This window comes from Lytechinus variegatus, chromosome 3 (genome assembly GCF_018143015.1).
Source record: "Lytechinus variegatus isolate NC3 chromosome 3, Lvar_3.0, whole genome shotgun sequence".
NCBI lineage: Eukaryota > Metazoa > Echinodermata > Echinoidea > Temnopleuroida > Toxopneustidae > Lytechinus > Lytechinus variegatus.
In genome coordinates this window covers 55,662,070-55,677,590 of record NC_054742.1, presented here as the reverse complement: position 1 = coordinate 55,677,590, position 15,521 = coordinate 55,662,070, and the positions used below count along the sequence as shown (strand labels likewise).

The 15,521-nt window shown below is 37.8% G+C and overlaps 1 protein-coding gene across 2 annotated transcripts; it reads left to right on the top strand.

The window, feature by feature from the left end:
* The first annotated feature begins 51 nt into the window (after positions 1 to 51).
* LOC121411423 lies at positions 52 to 14,556 on the top strand. Of its 2 annotated transcripts, none has more exons than XM_041604154.1 (3): positions 52 to 285; positions 4,238 to 4,333; positions 5,526 to 6,419. In XM_041604154.1, the coding sequence occupies exons 1-3, from the start codon at positions 194 to 196 to the stop codon at positions 5,668 to 5,670; spliced, it is 333 nt and encodes a 110-aa protein (XP_041460088.1). In that variant the 5' UTR covers positions 52 to 193; the 3' UTR covers positions 5,671 to 6,419. The 2 variants fall into 2 exon arrangements, with proteins under 2 accessions (XP_041460088.1, XP_041460087.1); XM_041604153.1 differs by lacking the exons at positions 52 to 285; positions 4,238 to 4,333; positions 5,526 to 6,419 and adding exons at positions 7,014 to 7,966; positions 12,212 to 12,218; positions 12,979 to 14,556.
* Positions 14,557 to 15,521: the final 965 nt, after the last annotated feature.

The following is a 15,521-nucleotide window of genomic DNA, read 5'->3' as shown; positions in this document are numbered from 1 at the left end:
ATATTGTTATTTTTATTCCTTTTTTATTTAAAAAATGTTCTTTTGTTTTAGAGAATCTAATATCAAAGAGCAACATCAACAACTTGAACCATGCCTGTGGACTATGAAGATATCATCAGAGAAGTCATGGCTGAACAAGGAGCTTCTCCGGCAGAAATACCTGACCATTCAAAAAGACAAGGGGTGAGGGGGTATGGTCAGAGCAAATGTGAAAACTGCGACAGAACATGGAGCACTTATCAAGCACACGTGGTTTTCGACCTCCAAAAACAAGAAGTGGCGAGGGTGAGTTTTGCAAGACTCAGTGGCGTATAAATAAGCGAGGGGGGGGGCTTAAGGGCCATTACCCCATAAAAATAATTTTTATTGTTCAAAATAAAATCTGAAATAGAAATACGATTTTTTCCCCTCAATATTGATGGTGGGGCCCGGCATCCGCTGTACAGCGCCAGATCAACGTAGCTCTATCCCTATAATCGCTGAACGCCAAACAGGAGAGCAGCAACTCCCATCTTTTAACGTCTTTCGGTCTTACGCGGCCGGGGCTTGAACTCCCAACCTCTTGGTTGTAAGGAATAGTAGATCTTCACAGTCTCATAGGCTCAATACACCAACCTAGAAATGTTCTTTCCGATGAAGTTTTTTTCTTGATTCGTGTTCCTATGGGGTCCTAGAACAAATTCAGCTTGGTTGCCCAAAGTTGCCGTTTGGGCAATTTTGCTAATTTGCATAAATCCAAAATGGCCGCCAGATGCAATCTTGAAAACCTAACTTTTGAACCCCTGTCCACAAAATGATGAGTAATGACTCGTTTTAGGGGTTTAGAGATGTGTAGAACCGATTTCTGTAATCATTTTTGCAATATAAGGTCATCTTCAGGTCAAATCCAAGATGTCCGCCATATGCCAACTTGATAAATTGACCTTTGTTCCCCTTGCCTCAGAATGACGAGTAATACCTCTATTTAGGGGTTTTGGGGCGTACAGAATCCACTTCTGCTTTCTATTTTGCAATATAATGTCATCTTCAGGTCAAATCCAAGATGGCCGCCATATGACGCCATCTTGAAATATCAATTGTTGAACCTTTTGCCCCAGAATCATGAATAATAACTCTATTCATGAGTCATTTGGTATGTTGATTCAATTCATGCAGTTATTTTGCACAAAGGATAATCTTCAGATCAAATCCAAGATGGCCGCCAACCGCCATCTTGAAAAATTATAGTCCGAGGCTTATACGTGTTAGATCGAATGTAAAGGGAATTCAGTAAGATACTCATTTCTTTATTAATTCTCAAGTTCAACGTCAAGGTTAAGTTACATCTTCGATGTCAAATTTCAACATTAATTGCTCAACTTAGAATGAAACCTCTTTAGGTTTGGGCTATGATCCATTTCGAGTCTATTTTTATTTTTTTAAGGTCCATCCATACCTTTGTACTGAAGAGGCTTTTAGGGTCTTATTTGAATTTGAAAGTGTTTTATTAATATTTTTTCTATATCAATGTGTCCAATGATTGGTATACTTATAGGCATCAGTTCGCCTTAAAAGACGATGGTGTAGCGCTAGGCCTTACATTTTCGAGAGTGACTATAGAGCTCCACTCTAGAGTGGCAGTCTCTAGAGCAAATTTTTACAGATGAAGGAGGATGGCGCTGAGACACGTTTATATAGAGATGCTGTCCTAGCCTTCCGTCTGCCAATTTAGCATTCCGATTATTTTCTGACGTCTTGACCCCTGTACTAAGTAGCTCTCCATAGAATGGCGACTATCATCTACTATCGTCTTTGTAACGGAGGTGTGATCTACCGATGGGGTGACACCAATCACACAGCTCACCTTACCTTGGGGAATCCAAGAAGAGATTTGTCAAGGTTTCATGGGGCAAACATGCCCCAACCACCTGAGGTGCCTTTGACTAAGGAGCGAGAATAAGCTTTTGATGCCAGCACGTACGCTGAAGGGCCTCTGTATTTTTCACTTTGTCCTGCCATTTAACGTGCATGAGACGTGCGAGGCAGCTGACATGGAAGGTGTTTAGCCACTTTTGTTGGTCGGCGTACGTTTTCCAGGACTTACTTCTGTGCAGGAGCTTGGCCATGACTGTGACAGATTTTACAATCCTGATGCTTATATGCTTGTCCTGTGAAAGGGGCAAGAGACCATAGAGTTTTAGTACGTATTTAACTCTATGCAAGAGACATATAGTCGGTCCAAGGTAGGTGAGGAGTTCACCACAACCTGACGAATGTGTGCTGTAATATGTATGTAATATACATATCTGGAGGACAGTCAGTGTCTTGAGTCTATCAGGATTTCTGACTGTCTCAAAGGCTGATAAATGATCCAAACCCCTTACATGCACATGCAGGACAGGCAGCTGTTATGTATGACTAGTCTTGTATTCCCACTTCTTGAGAGGCAGGGGCGACATCGTTTCTGTAAAACATTTCACGAATGAGAAAAATCCTGACCGTCGAAAACTCTTGGGGGAGCCTATCTTCTGCAGGAGGCTAAAGAGTGCACTCCTGCTGACCAAGTCAATGGCTCTTGTCAGGATGAAAAGTCCAATGATAATTATAAAGGAAGTTAATTAGTAAACTTTTGAAAAAAGGAGAAATCTCTTTTAAATTCAAATAAGATTTAAAAGTTATTTCACTGGAAAAGTATGGTTGCACAGAAATAAAAAAGGATCAAAACTCCTGGACATAAGCCTCGGACAGTAATTTTTCAAGATGGCGGTTGGCGGCTATCTTGGATTTGATCTGAAGATTATCCTTTGTGCAAAATAACTGCATGAAAATGACTCATGAAAAGAGTCAACAATTGATATTTCAAGATGGCGTCATATGGCGGCCATCTTGGATTTGACCTGAAGATGACATTATATTGCAAAATAGAAAGCAGAAATGGATTCTACACACCCCAAAACCCCTAAATAGAGGTATTACTCGTCATTCTGGGGCAAGGGGAACAAAAGTCAATTTTTCAAGATGGAATATGGCGGCCATCTTGGATTTGACCTAAAGATAACCTTATATTGCAAAAAAATGATTACAGAAATCGGTTCTACACATCTCAAACTAAACCCCTAAAACGAGTCATTACTCATCATTTTGTGGAAAGGGGTTCAAAAGTTAGGTTTTCAGGATGGCATCTGGCGGCCATTTTGGATTTATGCAAATTAGCAAAATTGCCCAAACGGCAACTTTGGGCAACCAAAATGAATTTGTTCTAGGACCCCATAGCAACATGAATCAAGAAAAAAACTTCATCGGAAAGAACATTTCTAGGTTCAGAAAATGTCAAATCGACTAAAGGGGGACATTCTACCAACTGAGCCAATACACCGGTTTATAATAATGATAAGAAGGCAACATATTATGAGAAGAAAAAAAAGAGTTTTACCACCCAAAAAAGGAGGAGAAAAGAAGGGAAATGAAAGTGAAAGGGGTAAAATATTCCGACATCAACTTCAAAATTATATATTTCCATTCTAAATACGTGTACATCAAATTTTCGCTAACTCTCGACTTAATTTTCTTTAAAACATTTGCCCTTTATACCAGTTTGTGCCCCTCATTTTTTTTGGGGGGAGGGGGTCAGTGACGTAATGAGCCCAAAAATTGAGGGGGATCGATATGGTGTATCGCGTAACATTAATAAGATATTCGCGAGCAAAGCGAGCGAGCAAAAATTTCGACATTCTTAATACAAAATCCAAATATCATATTTCACCCTTATCCCTTTCCTTTCTGTTTTTTTTTATTGAGATTTTTATTTGTGGGGAGCGACAAGAGCCCCGAGCCCCCCACCTGTATGCACATGGGGGGTGGTTGGGCTAATTACGCCACTGGCTGACTGGCATGAGTATTATAACCATGTAAATATGTTCGGCACGAATGCACGATTTAGATAGCTCAAAGAGCACTTATTGACATTTCTGTCGATAAACAGAGTATTCATGTTATACTTTTTATGATTTGTAGTATCACATAATGTCTGACGAATATTCATCGGAGAATAAGCATAATAATTAAAAGTAATCTATAATGTAAAAACAAATTTAATGCATTATTCAACCACCCCAACTTTGTTCCGTCGTCCTTCTTTATTCATCGCACACAGACAACATTAAGTAATGGCTTTAAAACTGGTTAATGATCAAGTAATAGTGTCAACCGATTGTATTTGTATCATGGCTGTTTCGCTTTCCCTCATTTTTGGGGGCAGATCTACAAACAGAAGTGTAAACGATGCAAGCAAGAACATGTGCCATCTTTTCCAGAGGATGAGTTTCGGTGTGATGATTGAAAAGGCGATTAAACAGTGAGTTTGAAATATAAAATATCATATAATTTTTTTTAAAGGATGTTTTATTATATTCTCTCAAATCAACATACATACTTTGTACAAACTATTTGAAACATAATTATAAATTATACAATAAATCCATTACAATATAATTATACAACTTATACATCAAACTTCAAAAATACTAGAAATTAATATACTAATGCGTTTCAGCAATTACAAAATGAAATATTAACAAAATATATGACATGATCAGAGAGAAAAAAGGATAAAAGAAAAAAGGATTATGATTTTTTTTTCTCAGCCCTTGTCATTCCCCCCCCCCCAACCCTCCCTTGAACACCCCCATCCCCTATCCGGTGGAGAACTGGCTCTGGGCTCCAGTATATGGTCTAATATTTAAGTTTTCCCATTTACAGAAATGGATTGTAAGAGTCCCCCTCTTTGTTGCTAATTTCTTTTCTTCTCTTTGATCCCCCCTAATACTATTTTTTATTTCAATCAATGAAGGAGGTTTTTTTAATTCTCGGTTTTTGTAAATAAGATATTTAACTAAAATCAAGACATGATTAATTAATTGATATTTACCTTTACTTTTTTTTTTTTTTTTTTTTTTTTTTTTTTTTTTTTTTAACAAGTGCACACCTAGTTACCAGTAATGCATATAGCATTTCCATTTATTTGAAAGCAGGATAAAAGAGCATTGTAGATTAAATGCCTTGCTCACGGGCATAGGTGCCGCGGCCGGGAATCGAACCCCGGACTTTATTCCATGTATAGCCAGGCGCCTTAGACCACTCGGCCACTTGCATCGAGAGATCGACTAATTACAAGAGCTTTACAGTCGTGTCAGACAAAACTCCGAAAACAAAAATGCAACGAGTAATGTAGACATGATATACTGAAATTTTTGTGTTGTTCATAAATGTAAATGTGGGCTTATATTTTCATATTTGGTTTTGCCGGTGATGATTCATGATTCACTTTTAAAAATATTTTTGACTGAAACTCCTGGGGAATCGAAGCATTAATTTCGGGTACAAATATTTCAGGACTTCATTTTACAACATAAATCACAGACAAAGCAACACATGAGGTTACAAAATAATCTGGGGCCTAGCTTGAAGCTCTGATGTAAAAATCAAATGAATATTTTAAAGCTTTTAATCAGAGTGATTCTTTTCTTCTTATATTCAATGAATATTAGGGAAAAACTCTTCCGAGATCCGAATTCAACTCTCAGGAAAGTTGATGAAGGCGGACGTCGTGGACGTCCTCGACGACCACCTCACGAGAGTAAACTCTGCGAAAAGTGCGGCTATGGAAACGGGAAAAAATGCTGGGAGCGATAGGAACGTCCTTCAGGATTGAAAATGGCCACAGAGGCGCATATTCTGAAGTTCAGTTGTACTCGGACCATGGTCTAACGGCCCTGGGCTAGAATTATGGGAAGCTGGAATTTTTTTTCAATGGTCTATATTCTATGTTTCTGTTAATGGTAACTCCCGTATGCCCATATAGCAGCTCGGCAGGACAGTTTGCTGGTCGCAAATCTGGTATATAACCAATATAGGAAACATTTTACGTCTAGGTTAATCAGTCATAATATTATAGTGGCCGACGTTATACTAGTAGACGACAGATATCACTCTCGGGTCTTTTTGGAGACAATGGCAGAGTGGGGATTCGAACTCTTTGAGTTGACCTTTTTCCCCTATGCTTTAATTGTGATTTTTTTTTATAATTCCCATAGAAAGTTATGAATGATCTGAGTATCGAATGAGTTGATCGATCGAAACTGAACTGTTAGAGATTTGTGTGACAATAATTGGTTATCCATGGTAAACCATATAGATCAGAGTTTAAATTAAATTCAGGTCATATGTAAATAAACATTTCACTCAAACACAATTATGTTTAGGGCGGAGGGAGGGGGGGGGATCGGATTAGAGGTACTTTCAATCGGCGGGGAAGAGAAGGGGGAATTGGCTCAGACGGGAGTGTACCACTTGTTGCCAATCCACATTATAACAGTATGAATGACCATTTTACAATAGGGTTCCTAAAAGTATTTTAAAAAAAGAAAGAAAGAAAGGAAGAAAGAAAGAAAGAAAAAAAGAAAGAAAGACAGGAAGAAAGAAAGAAAAAAAAGAAGAAAGAAAGAATAAATATATAAAAGAATAAATAAATAAATAAATAAATTAATTAATTAATTAATTAATAACATATAATCGATGTAACAGTTGTTAGCATAGGCATCTGTATTTTACTTTCCCATGTTCGTCAAAGGATATCAGAATAATTGGAGGATTTCTTCCAGTATGAAAATAATGAAAAGAACACTTTTCACTTGGGGAAGGGGGTGGGCTTTCCGTCTATCAGTCCCATATCGTATAGTGGTTCGCTAAAATAATAAAATCGTATTTGTCTTTTCAATTTTCGAAATATATACATGTATATCATATCATTATATTCAACTTCAATTAGTGTTATTATACATCAGATGGAAAATTTGACTATTTCGCATTTCATATAATAAAGTACAAAAGAAACAGCGAGTGAATGATGTCATCACTCTCCTCATTTGCATACCGACAAAGATGTGAACATAACTGTTTTGTGAAATTAAGCGAAACTTTAAAATGTCACAACTTTCTTATTTTACATCCGAATTTGATAAAAAAAATTCAGTGCTTTGCTCGTTGGATTTTTCTCTTTTTATTCAAATCAACTTTTTGGGGGGTGGACTTGTCCTGCAAGTCCTTTTTAAAACTACCAGTAAACCTCCGCCACCCCAGAAAACTGCCCCTCGTCACTTTAATCCCAAACTAAACTAAACAATGGCAATCACATGCTTACACTTTGGATGGGGCAACAAGAACGGCCTTTCTCCGAAGACTGTAACCGCCCCAAGAAAAAATATGATGGAGGGTTACATTGATTAAGTGGTTAATTAATTATCATTCCCGCTTAAATACATTTTCCTGGTATAGTCCTATATTTTTACTGGTATATAACATGGTCTTATACCGTGTCGAAAGAGATTTTCATACCAGCTGAAATCGGATGAATTTTGACGTCAAGTGTTCAAAGCCATCATATTGTTCTTTGATTATAATAATGTACATAACTTTATTCTTGGACTGGTTAAATGAACACCTTATTTTCATTGTAGATGAATTCACATCTTGTTCCTCTTAAACGAATGTCTTAGTTAGAAACAAACTTCTTATTTCCATGAACTCGCGCTTCGCGGTTGTTTTTATACTCTTGCATCTGTCAAACGAAATCCTATTTCATTGTAGTGGGACTAGTGGAACTACCGCCGTAGTTTGAAATATTTAAATAAGTTTATCAATCAACAAGGATATCAATATGAATGAATACAATATAACCTCAAACACGTCAACTGTGGTCAAACACACGTGTCAACCGCACGAGTTCACGTTCAACGTTCTCAATCACGTCGCTGGGATCCTGGCCATCGTCGGAATCGTCGTGACGACCATCACTTTACTCACGGTCGCCTGCCATCGTCGATTTCGAAAGAAACACTTCATCTTCGCCTTCAACATCGTTCTATCTGATTTGCTGCTTGATGCCATTATCTTGGTTTACTATACTTGTACAGAAATGAGATGTCGTTTGGTAGGTACATTTTCACCGTTATCATGGTTATATCCTAATTTTAATATACCCCTCCCCAAAAAAACAATGAATATATAATGATGGAAGTATTAGTGTCATGCCCATATGGAGGGGGCAGCTGGGGTCACTCACCGAATATGGCATGCAGGAGTTCACCACTCTTTTGTCCCTCATCAAATTTGCAAACATCTCTGATAGAGATTGTATTCATACAGCGCTTATAATTCGATTGCAAGAGCCACATATAAATTACCTCAGAAATTATAATAGCCCTCTTTACCATGTTTACTCCGCTTCTAAATTGCTCAATAGCCTGCCTGCAACCTTCCGAGTAAAAAAAGAACCTGACAACATTCGCATGTTTTATACTCTTTTTAATCAACATCCATATTCTGACCCCACATAGATTCTGACAACTACGAAATATCTTTATTTCTTTGTTTGAAGGAGACCTGTTTTACAAACTCTGCTTTCTCAAGGTTTTCTCGACGGGACAGTTTTTTTAAATGTATTATATGATCATTACCAATAATTTTACAACTTTCACGAATGCTTTGTATTTTTAATTTCTTTGTAATTCAAAATGTATCTTTTTCATAATGATGTTGAGATATAAACATGCATTTACTTTGCTGTTATTGTGGAAATAAATGAAATGAAGTGAAATCATTAAAGTGTTGTATGAAAAATAAATAAGGAACAAGGAAATAATAATTGATATATTTGGTCACGAATATTTTTTTACAAAATGTTTTTTTTTACACTGGAATCTGACTTCGATTTACGAGTGAACGAAACTAGCAAGGAAGATAGACAAGTTTGATCATGAACGAATGAAAATATCATTTAAATACATTTTCGTGAACTTTAGGGAAAGGGATGGGTCATATCCTCGTACCTTTGTGAAAGCGGGGATAATTTGTACAAAAAAAATGGCTTACCGTATTCTTGAAATTAAGTGTACATTGAGTTACTAATGACATTGATCAAATCAATTCTGTTATGAAACGCTTATCTTTACAACAATCCATTTATAGTGCACCTCCTGAAAATTTGCTCGCTCGCTATGCTCGCTCACCGTATTTTTCCAATAATTTCACCCCATGAAATACGATTTTCGTCATCATATTTTCCAACTCCTGAAAATTTTCTCGTTCGCATTTGGAAATTTCAATAGAGTATATCACAACACATCCATTACAATAGCCATCGAAAAAAAATCGTATAAAACGTATTATGTTCAAGGTTTTATGAACCCCGTGTATATATATATATATATATATATATACATATATATCTTTAAGTTTCACGTATTGGCTTCTGTAAGGTAACAAAATAATGCTGAAGATAATGCTTTCATTGCCAATAAAGTTTTTATTGTTCACTCGAATTTGTACATTGTTTACATTGTAAACTCCTGAAGAAGACGGAGGACCGTCGAAACTTCTACAAATAATGCTGAAGATAATGCTTTATTGCCAATAAAGTTTCTATAGTTCACTCGAATTTTTACATTGTAAACTCCTGAAGAAGACGGAGGACCGTCGAAAATTCGAGTGAACAATAAAAACTTTATTGGCAATGAAAGCATTATCTTCAGCATTATTTTGGTATATATATGTATATATATATATACATACATATCCCTTGATATGGGGGGTCCCATTTTTTTAATTTTAAGGTCAATTATGATTGCTATCAATCCCCACTGCTCGGATCGGATCACAATAATTAACACATTCAAAGTATGAATTTTACTCAAATTTTGAATGTTGTATCATATCCGAATATAACCTTATTTGTTTTCATTATTATGCATCATTGTGCTACTATTTCCACGTTTTGGGAAGTCTATATTGTGGCCTGTGATGACCTAGGATCTTTTCATATGGCACCCGTAATGTGATAATTACACACCACTTGAAAGAGGTTTTCGGACACCATATATTCTTCAACCTCCTGAAAATTTGCTCGCTCGATATGCTCACTTGCCTCATTTATCCAATAATTACACCCCACGAAATACGATTTTGATCATCATGTCTTCCAACTCCTGAAAATTTGCTCACTCGCTTTGCTCGTTCGCATTCGGAAATTTCAATAGTTTATATCACAACACATCCATTACAATATAGCCATAAAAAAACGTTATATGTTCACGGTTATATACCCCGTATATTTTACAGTGCGTCCCCCCAAAAAAAACTTTGCACTTTTGAAATGGCTGCCAAATAAAAAGTAAATCACTTTGAGGGGAGGGACTTATATATGTGGAAAGCCAGCAAAGTCATCTTTCAAAGGACACCAAAATGTTGGAAAACTATTCATACTTGAGTGAGCACTACCCACTTAAACGATGGGTATAAAAACTAGGATGGGCAGGAATTAGCTTTCCAATTTCTTTCAGTTTTTGAGATGCGAGTCTCTTGGAACTTGCAAAGTTGATGGTGTTTTGACAAATCAATGATCAAGCATTATCAATTTAGGTGTTTAGAGCAAATTTCAAGAATCATTGAATTGAAATTTAATGCACGAGTGACCATGAAATACAATTTTTCCCTTTCTCAAGTGGATCTCAGCAATGTGTTCATGGAAGTCAGAATAGGGATGGACTTATGCGGGGGAAGTAGGTTGACGGGATAGGGGTCAACAGAACACTTAACCCCCCCCCCTCTCTCTCTCTCTCTACCCCTTTCACCTCTCCAGAGAGACTAAACTGAAATTTAATGCATGAGTGAACAGGAATTGTAATTTTAGTTTAGCATTTTTAGTTTATTATGCGGGTCTTAGCAAGTGTGCATGCGAGAGTCAGAGTAATATGATGGTACCTGTCACATGCAAGGGGGTGAGATAGGGTAAGACTGGGTTAAAGGGGCATTCTTCTTTGTGTTCTCTTACAAATTACATGTCATGTACTCAACCCCGCCCTCCACCCATAGACGGCGGAAGCGGGGGGACGACCAATCTCAACAGGAGGGGGAGGGACGGACCTGTAGGGAGGAGGCTAAACGTTCTGTTCACCCTTTTCCCATCAGCTTTCTTCACCCACTGAAGTACAATATTACCCCTATTCTCCTGATTCCAATGAACACACTGCTGAGACCCACATTGTAAAGTTAAAATGCTGCACTAAAGATTGCAATTCACGCTCACTCATGCATGGAAATTCAATTTGATAATTCATGAAATTTGCTCTAACAATTTTAAATTGATAATGAATGACCATTATTTCATCACAACACCCTCAAGTTTGCAACTTCGAAGGGACTCGCCTCTCAAAAACTGAAAGAAACCGAAGGCTAATTCCTGCCCACCCTAATTTCATACCCTTTGTTTAAGTGGGTAGTGCTCACGCAAGCATGAATAGTTTTCCAACATTTTGGTGTAATTTAAAAGATGACTTCATTGGCTTTCCATATATATAAGTCTTCTCCCCCAAAGTGATGTACTATTCTCTGCATAGATTGTCCTTTGAAATCATCCGTTATTCAAATGTACGAGCAAGTGAAGCGATCCAGAAAAATACGCACTTTCTAAAGTTTCGAAATCAAAATACAATGCTCTATGAGAATGGCACATATCTTGCCATGCACCTGGCTTGCCAAAATGTTTCTTTAACCGGTGTGTCGGCTGGTAGAGCGTCTGTCTCACAACCGTGAGGTCGGAAGTTCAAGCCCCGGCCGCGTGAGACCAACAAACTTTAAAACCCGAATTCACAAAGGTGGTTTCTGCAGAAACCATGGTTTCAAAAACCCACGGTTTCTAAAAACCATGGTTTCAAACGAAACCACCTTGGTGAATTCGGGCCTAAGAGATGGAGTTGTTAGCCTGTTTGGCGTTCAACGATTTAACGATAGAGCAACGTCGATCCGGCGCTGCACAGTGACTGTCGGGCCCAAGATCAATTGGGCACAATGAAATTTTGGAGTATTTCTATTTCATATTTGTATTTCGAACAATAACATAGATTTTCATTATCATTTGATTTTAACAACATTATCCATGTACATGAAACCCAAAACAAGCCTCAATAAAATTGTTTATTTTAGTATTTCGACTTGCAGCCTACTATCGAAGATGTCTCTGCGACGTCCCAGAGTCTACAGTCGCGGACACATCTCGAATATAAAAAAAAATATTCTGTTTAACCAGGAAGACGTCTCTGCGAGTCCTGCGACGTTACCAAACAAGATGACAATCACTTCACCAGACAGTCACGGGGATGTTCCTACAAAGTCTCCAAGTAGTCGCTGTGACGTCTCGGAGCCTTTCCTTAGTTGCAGCGACGTCTCATAGACTTTTTTCGAGACGTCTTAGCAGGAGTTACTTGGAGACTGCAGCAACATTCTGTCGAGTTTTGGGCAAGTGTTTGTCACCATTTCTGGAGACGTCCAAGAGACGTCGTTTGGTTAGACCAAAGAATGTTTTATGTTGGAGGCGTCTCCTCTAGGACGTCGCAGAAACATCTCCTTTGGTGGGCCACAAAGTAGCGTCAATAATTTTAGTCTTCTCCATTACGTCTCATCAATCTTTCTGGTCTCCTGTTGGTCTCCGCAATATCTCTGAGGCATCTTTGAGACTTCGCAGATATATCGCTGGGACGTCTCTGCAGACGGAGACGTAATAATCTCCATAACGTCACTGCAACATTGACAGAGATGTCCCGAAGACGTCGAATTAAGACTGGAGATAATCTAAAAAAAAGTCTTTAAAAATAGAGCAGGTTCGATTTTATTGTGACTCCTCGGGGAGTCAGTAAAATTTAGATGTCTCGGAGAGTCTGAAGTGACGACTTTGCAATCAGCAAAATTTTGGATTGCAAACTAGTCGCGAGCTATAGTTGAAAGCTTAATAAGATCACCCCCCCTCCCTCCCTTATAAACGATCACGCTTCAATCATGAAAATCAGGGGGGGGGTCAACGAAAGTTTTTTTTTCTCTCCGCATGTACTTCATTTGCTTATAGCCATTCACTAATTGAATGACTCTTTTCTATGTTTCAGAGCCGCCATCATCAAGCTGTGTTACACGTCCTCTTCCAAGCTTCAAATCTGGTATCCACAGCTCACGTTTTACTCGTGGCTGTCGATCAGTTCATTGCCTTCAAAGTCGATCCGTTCGGCGCTAGGAACATCCTCACAAATTCCCGTCGAATCATCATTTGCCTCACGACATGGATGATCATGATCGCCGTAGGCCTATCTGCCTGGTTCCTTCACCACACCTTTAAAGACGACGTGAGATTTTACACGTGCAACTCTTTATTGCTTTTCACCGGACTTTGCTATATCTTGATATACAGAACGATAGCCAGATCACCTCCTGGATCAAACAACACTCAACTGCAAGAACGCAGGAAGAGAATGGAACGGGTTCTACAGAACTACACTCTTATTTTGTCGACAGATCTGCTGCTCTTCACATTACCCGATATCGTGAATTTCGTGAATGAATATTATATCGGACATAAACACGGGTACACTTTGTGCTTTCATCAAGCATGGATTATCGCACAGACGTTGAACACGATAACAAATTCTTTCATTTATTGGTGGCGCGTGAAAGAGTTCAACGCCTTTTTGACTCACTGCAAAAAGGTTGGTGTTATGTCTAATAGCAACATAACTGTTATATCCAATACAACCAAGTGTTAACAGAGAAATCCACCAGGGGTGCTACAATGGACAAGCGAGAGACTAATTTTTTTAGTAGTGAAAAAAGTAATAAAAGAAGGAGAAAAGGGAACTTCGAAAGAAGAAAGAAGAGTATATGCTAACGAAAGGTCAAATGTTGTGATTTGAATTTTTGGTAAAAAAAATATATATAGATTTTTTTCATCATTGTAGTGAATATTGTCAACTAGAGAGCAAATATTGCATCCTGGATGTTGGATGCAGAGTAGTAGCATTGATATCATAACACGTACTGGACATATCTATCTATGTATATATATATCTCTCGTTCTATCTATCATTCTATCTATCTATCCATCTATCTATCAATCAGTATTTTCCTCTGTATGAATGCGTTATATTCTGCTAGAAACAGTAAGCCATCATAAAGAGCTCCTATAGGGGCGAAACATTGAAAAGTTTGTTGAACGGAGTCTTTGTTTACACTTTCGTCATTTTGATATTAAAATAAGGCCTATACATTATTCACTAGATTGATTGCGCAATCTTACCAGCCTACGCCTATGACATTTCATCATAGATTGTCCTAGAGAAACCGCCACATCCTTTAAACAACTGTTTAGATTGGCAAAGTAAAAAAACTATGTATTTTGAAGGTTGATCAGGTTCAAGTTTGTTTGTTTAAATGTGATCAATGTTTCGATTTCGTGGTTTCAATTGTTCCGTTTTTGACAGAGAAGACCGATGATTATGAAAACGATACCTCCACAAAATCCATTATTGTCTGAAGTGATAGGCCTGTCCAGACATTCTGGGATGAAGGCGGCATACCCTACCCTTTCAAAGATCCATTTTACCTCCCCAAACCATCTTAAAGAATGTGTTCCTTTTAAAATACAAAATAAGATAGAGTACCCCCTGTTACGGCACATTTTGGCAAATTACCAAAATGTGCCGCAACACCCCCCCCCTCCAAACATGCACACACACCCACACACGCGCGCACACACACACACACACACACACACATATATATATATATATTTTTTTTTTTCAAGTACATGACCACGGTGATGCATGCTCCATACTACTATCTCTGGGCTGTTGAAACCTTGTATCTCAAAATTAAAATGTATATTGATGACAGCTCAGAATATGCTAGATTTCAGCGTGATAAATTGGGTAGCAGTCTTCTTTTGCCTCGAAATAGTTCTTGACAGGTATCAGGAGAATACTTTCACACAATATAAGATTGCCACCATTGTCAAATTTCTAAAATACAGCTTCTTATACAGCCCAGCCTATAGTATAGGCCTATGAGCCCCCATCCTGGACCCCGATACCTGTATAGAGACCTATAATATGTTTGTAAGTTCTTCCGGGTTTTTTTTCTCTTACAATGTTGTTCATGTTATCTGTCGGGGTTATGAACTTTGAAATTTCCCTGAAAATTATTTCGTGATTTCACCAAAGAATAGGCAGATTCAGCATGTTTAGAACTGCGGCGCAACTTCTAAAAAAAAATATAAAGTGTATAGGCCTATCGCGCATGCTCATAATAGAATATTGGCAAATTTTTCTATAAATGTTTATAGAACAACAAAAAAATAGATGGAATGATAGAATCAGAGTTTGTATCAAAGTCGGTTGTACGGGATGGCGAGCCTCATGAAATCGGGAAAGGCCATTTTGGAGAATTTGGGTAATATTTTATCAAGATCATATACCAGGAGGAATGTTTCACTGATCTGCCCGTGTTTAGGACATGGATTGATAAGGTATGTCAGGTGAGAAGTCTCTCAACAACCATTGTACACTAAGAAGGGAGGTTATTATTGATATTGACGATAAACTATCAATGATGACGATGACAACTGTAATAATTACAATGATAACACTCAACAATGATAATAATAATAATAA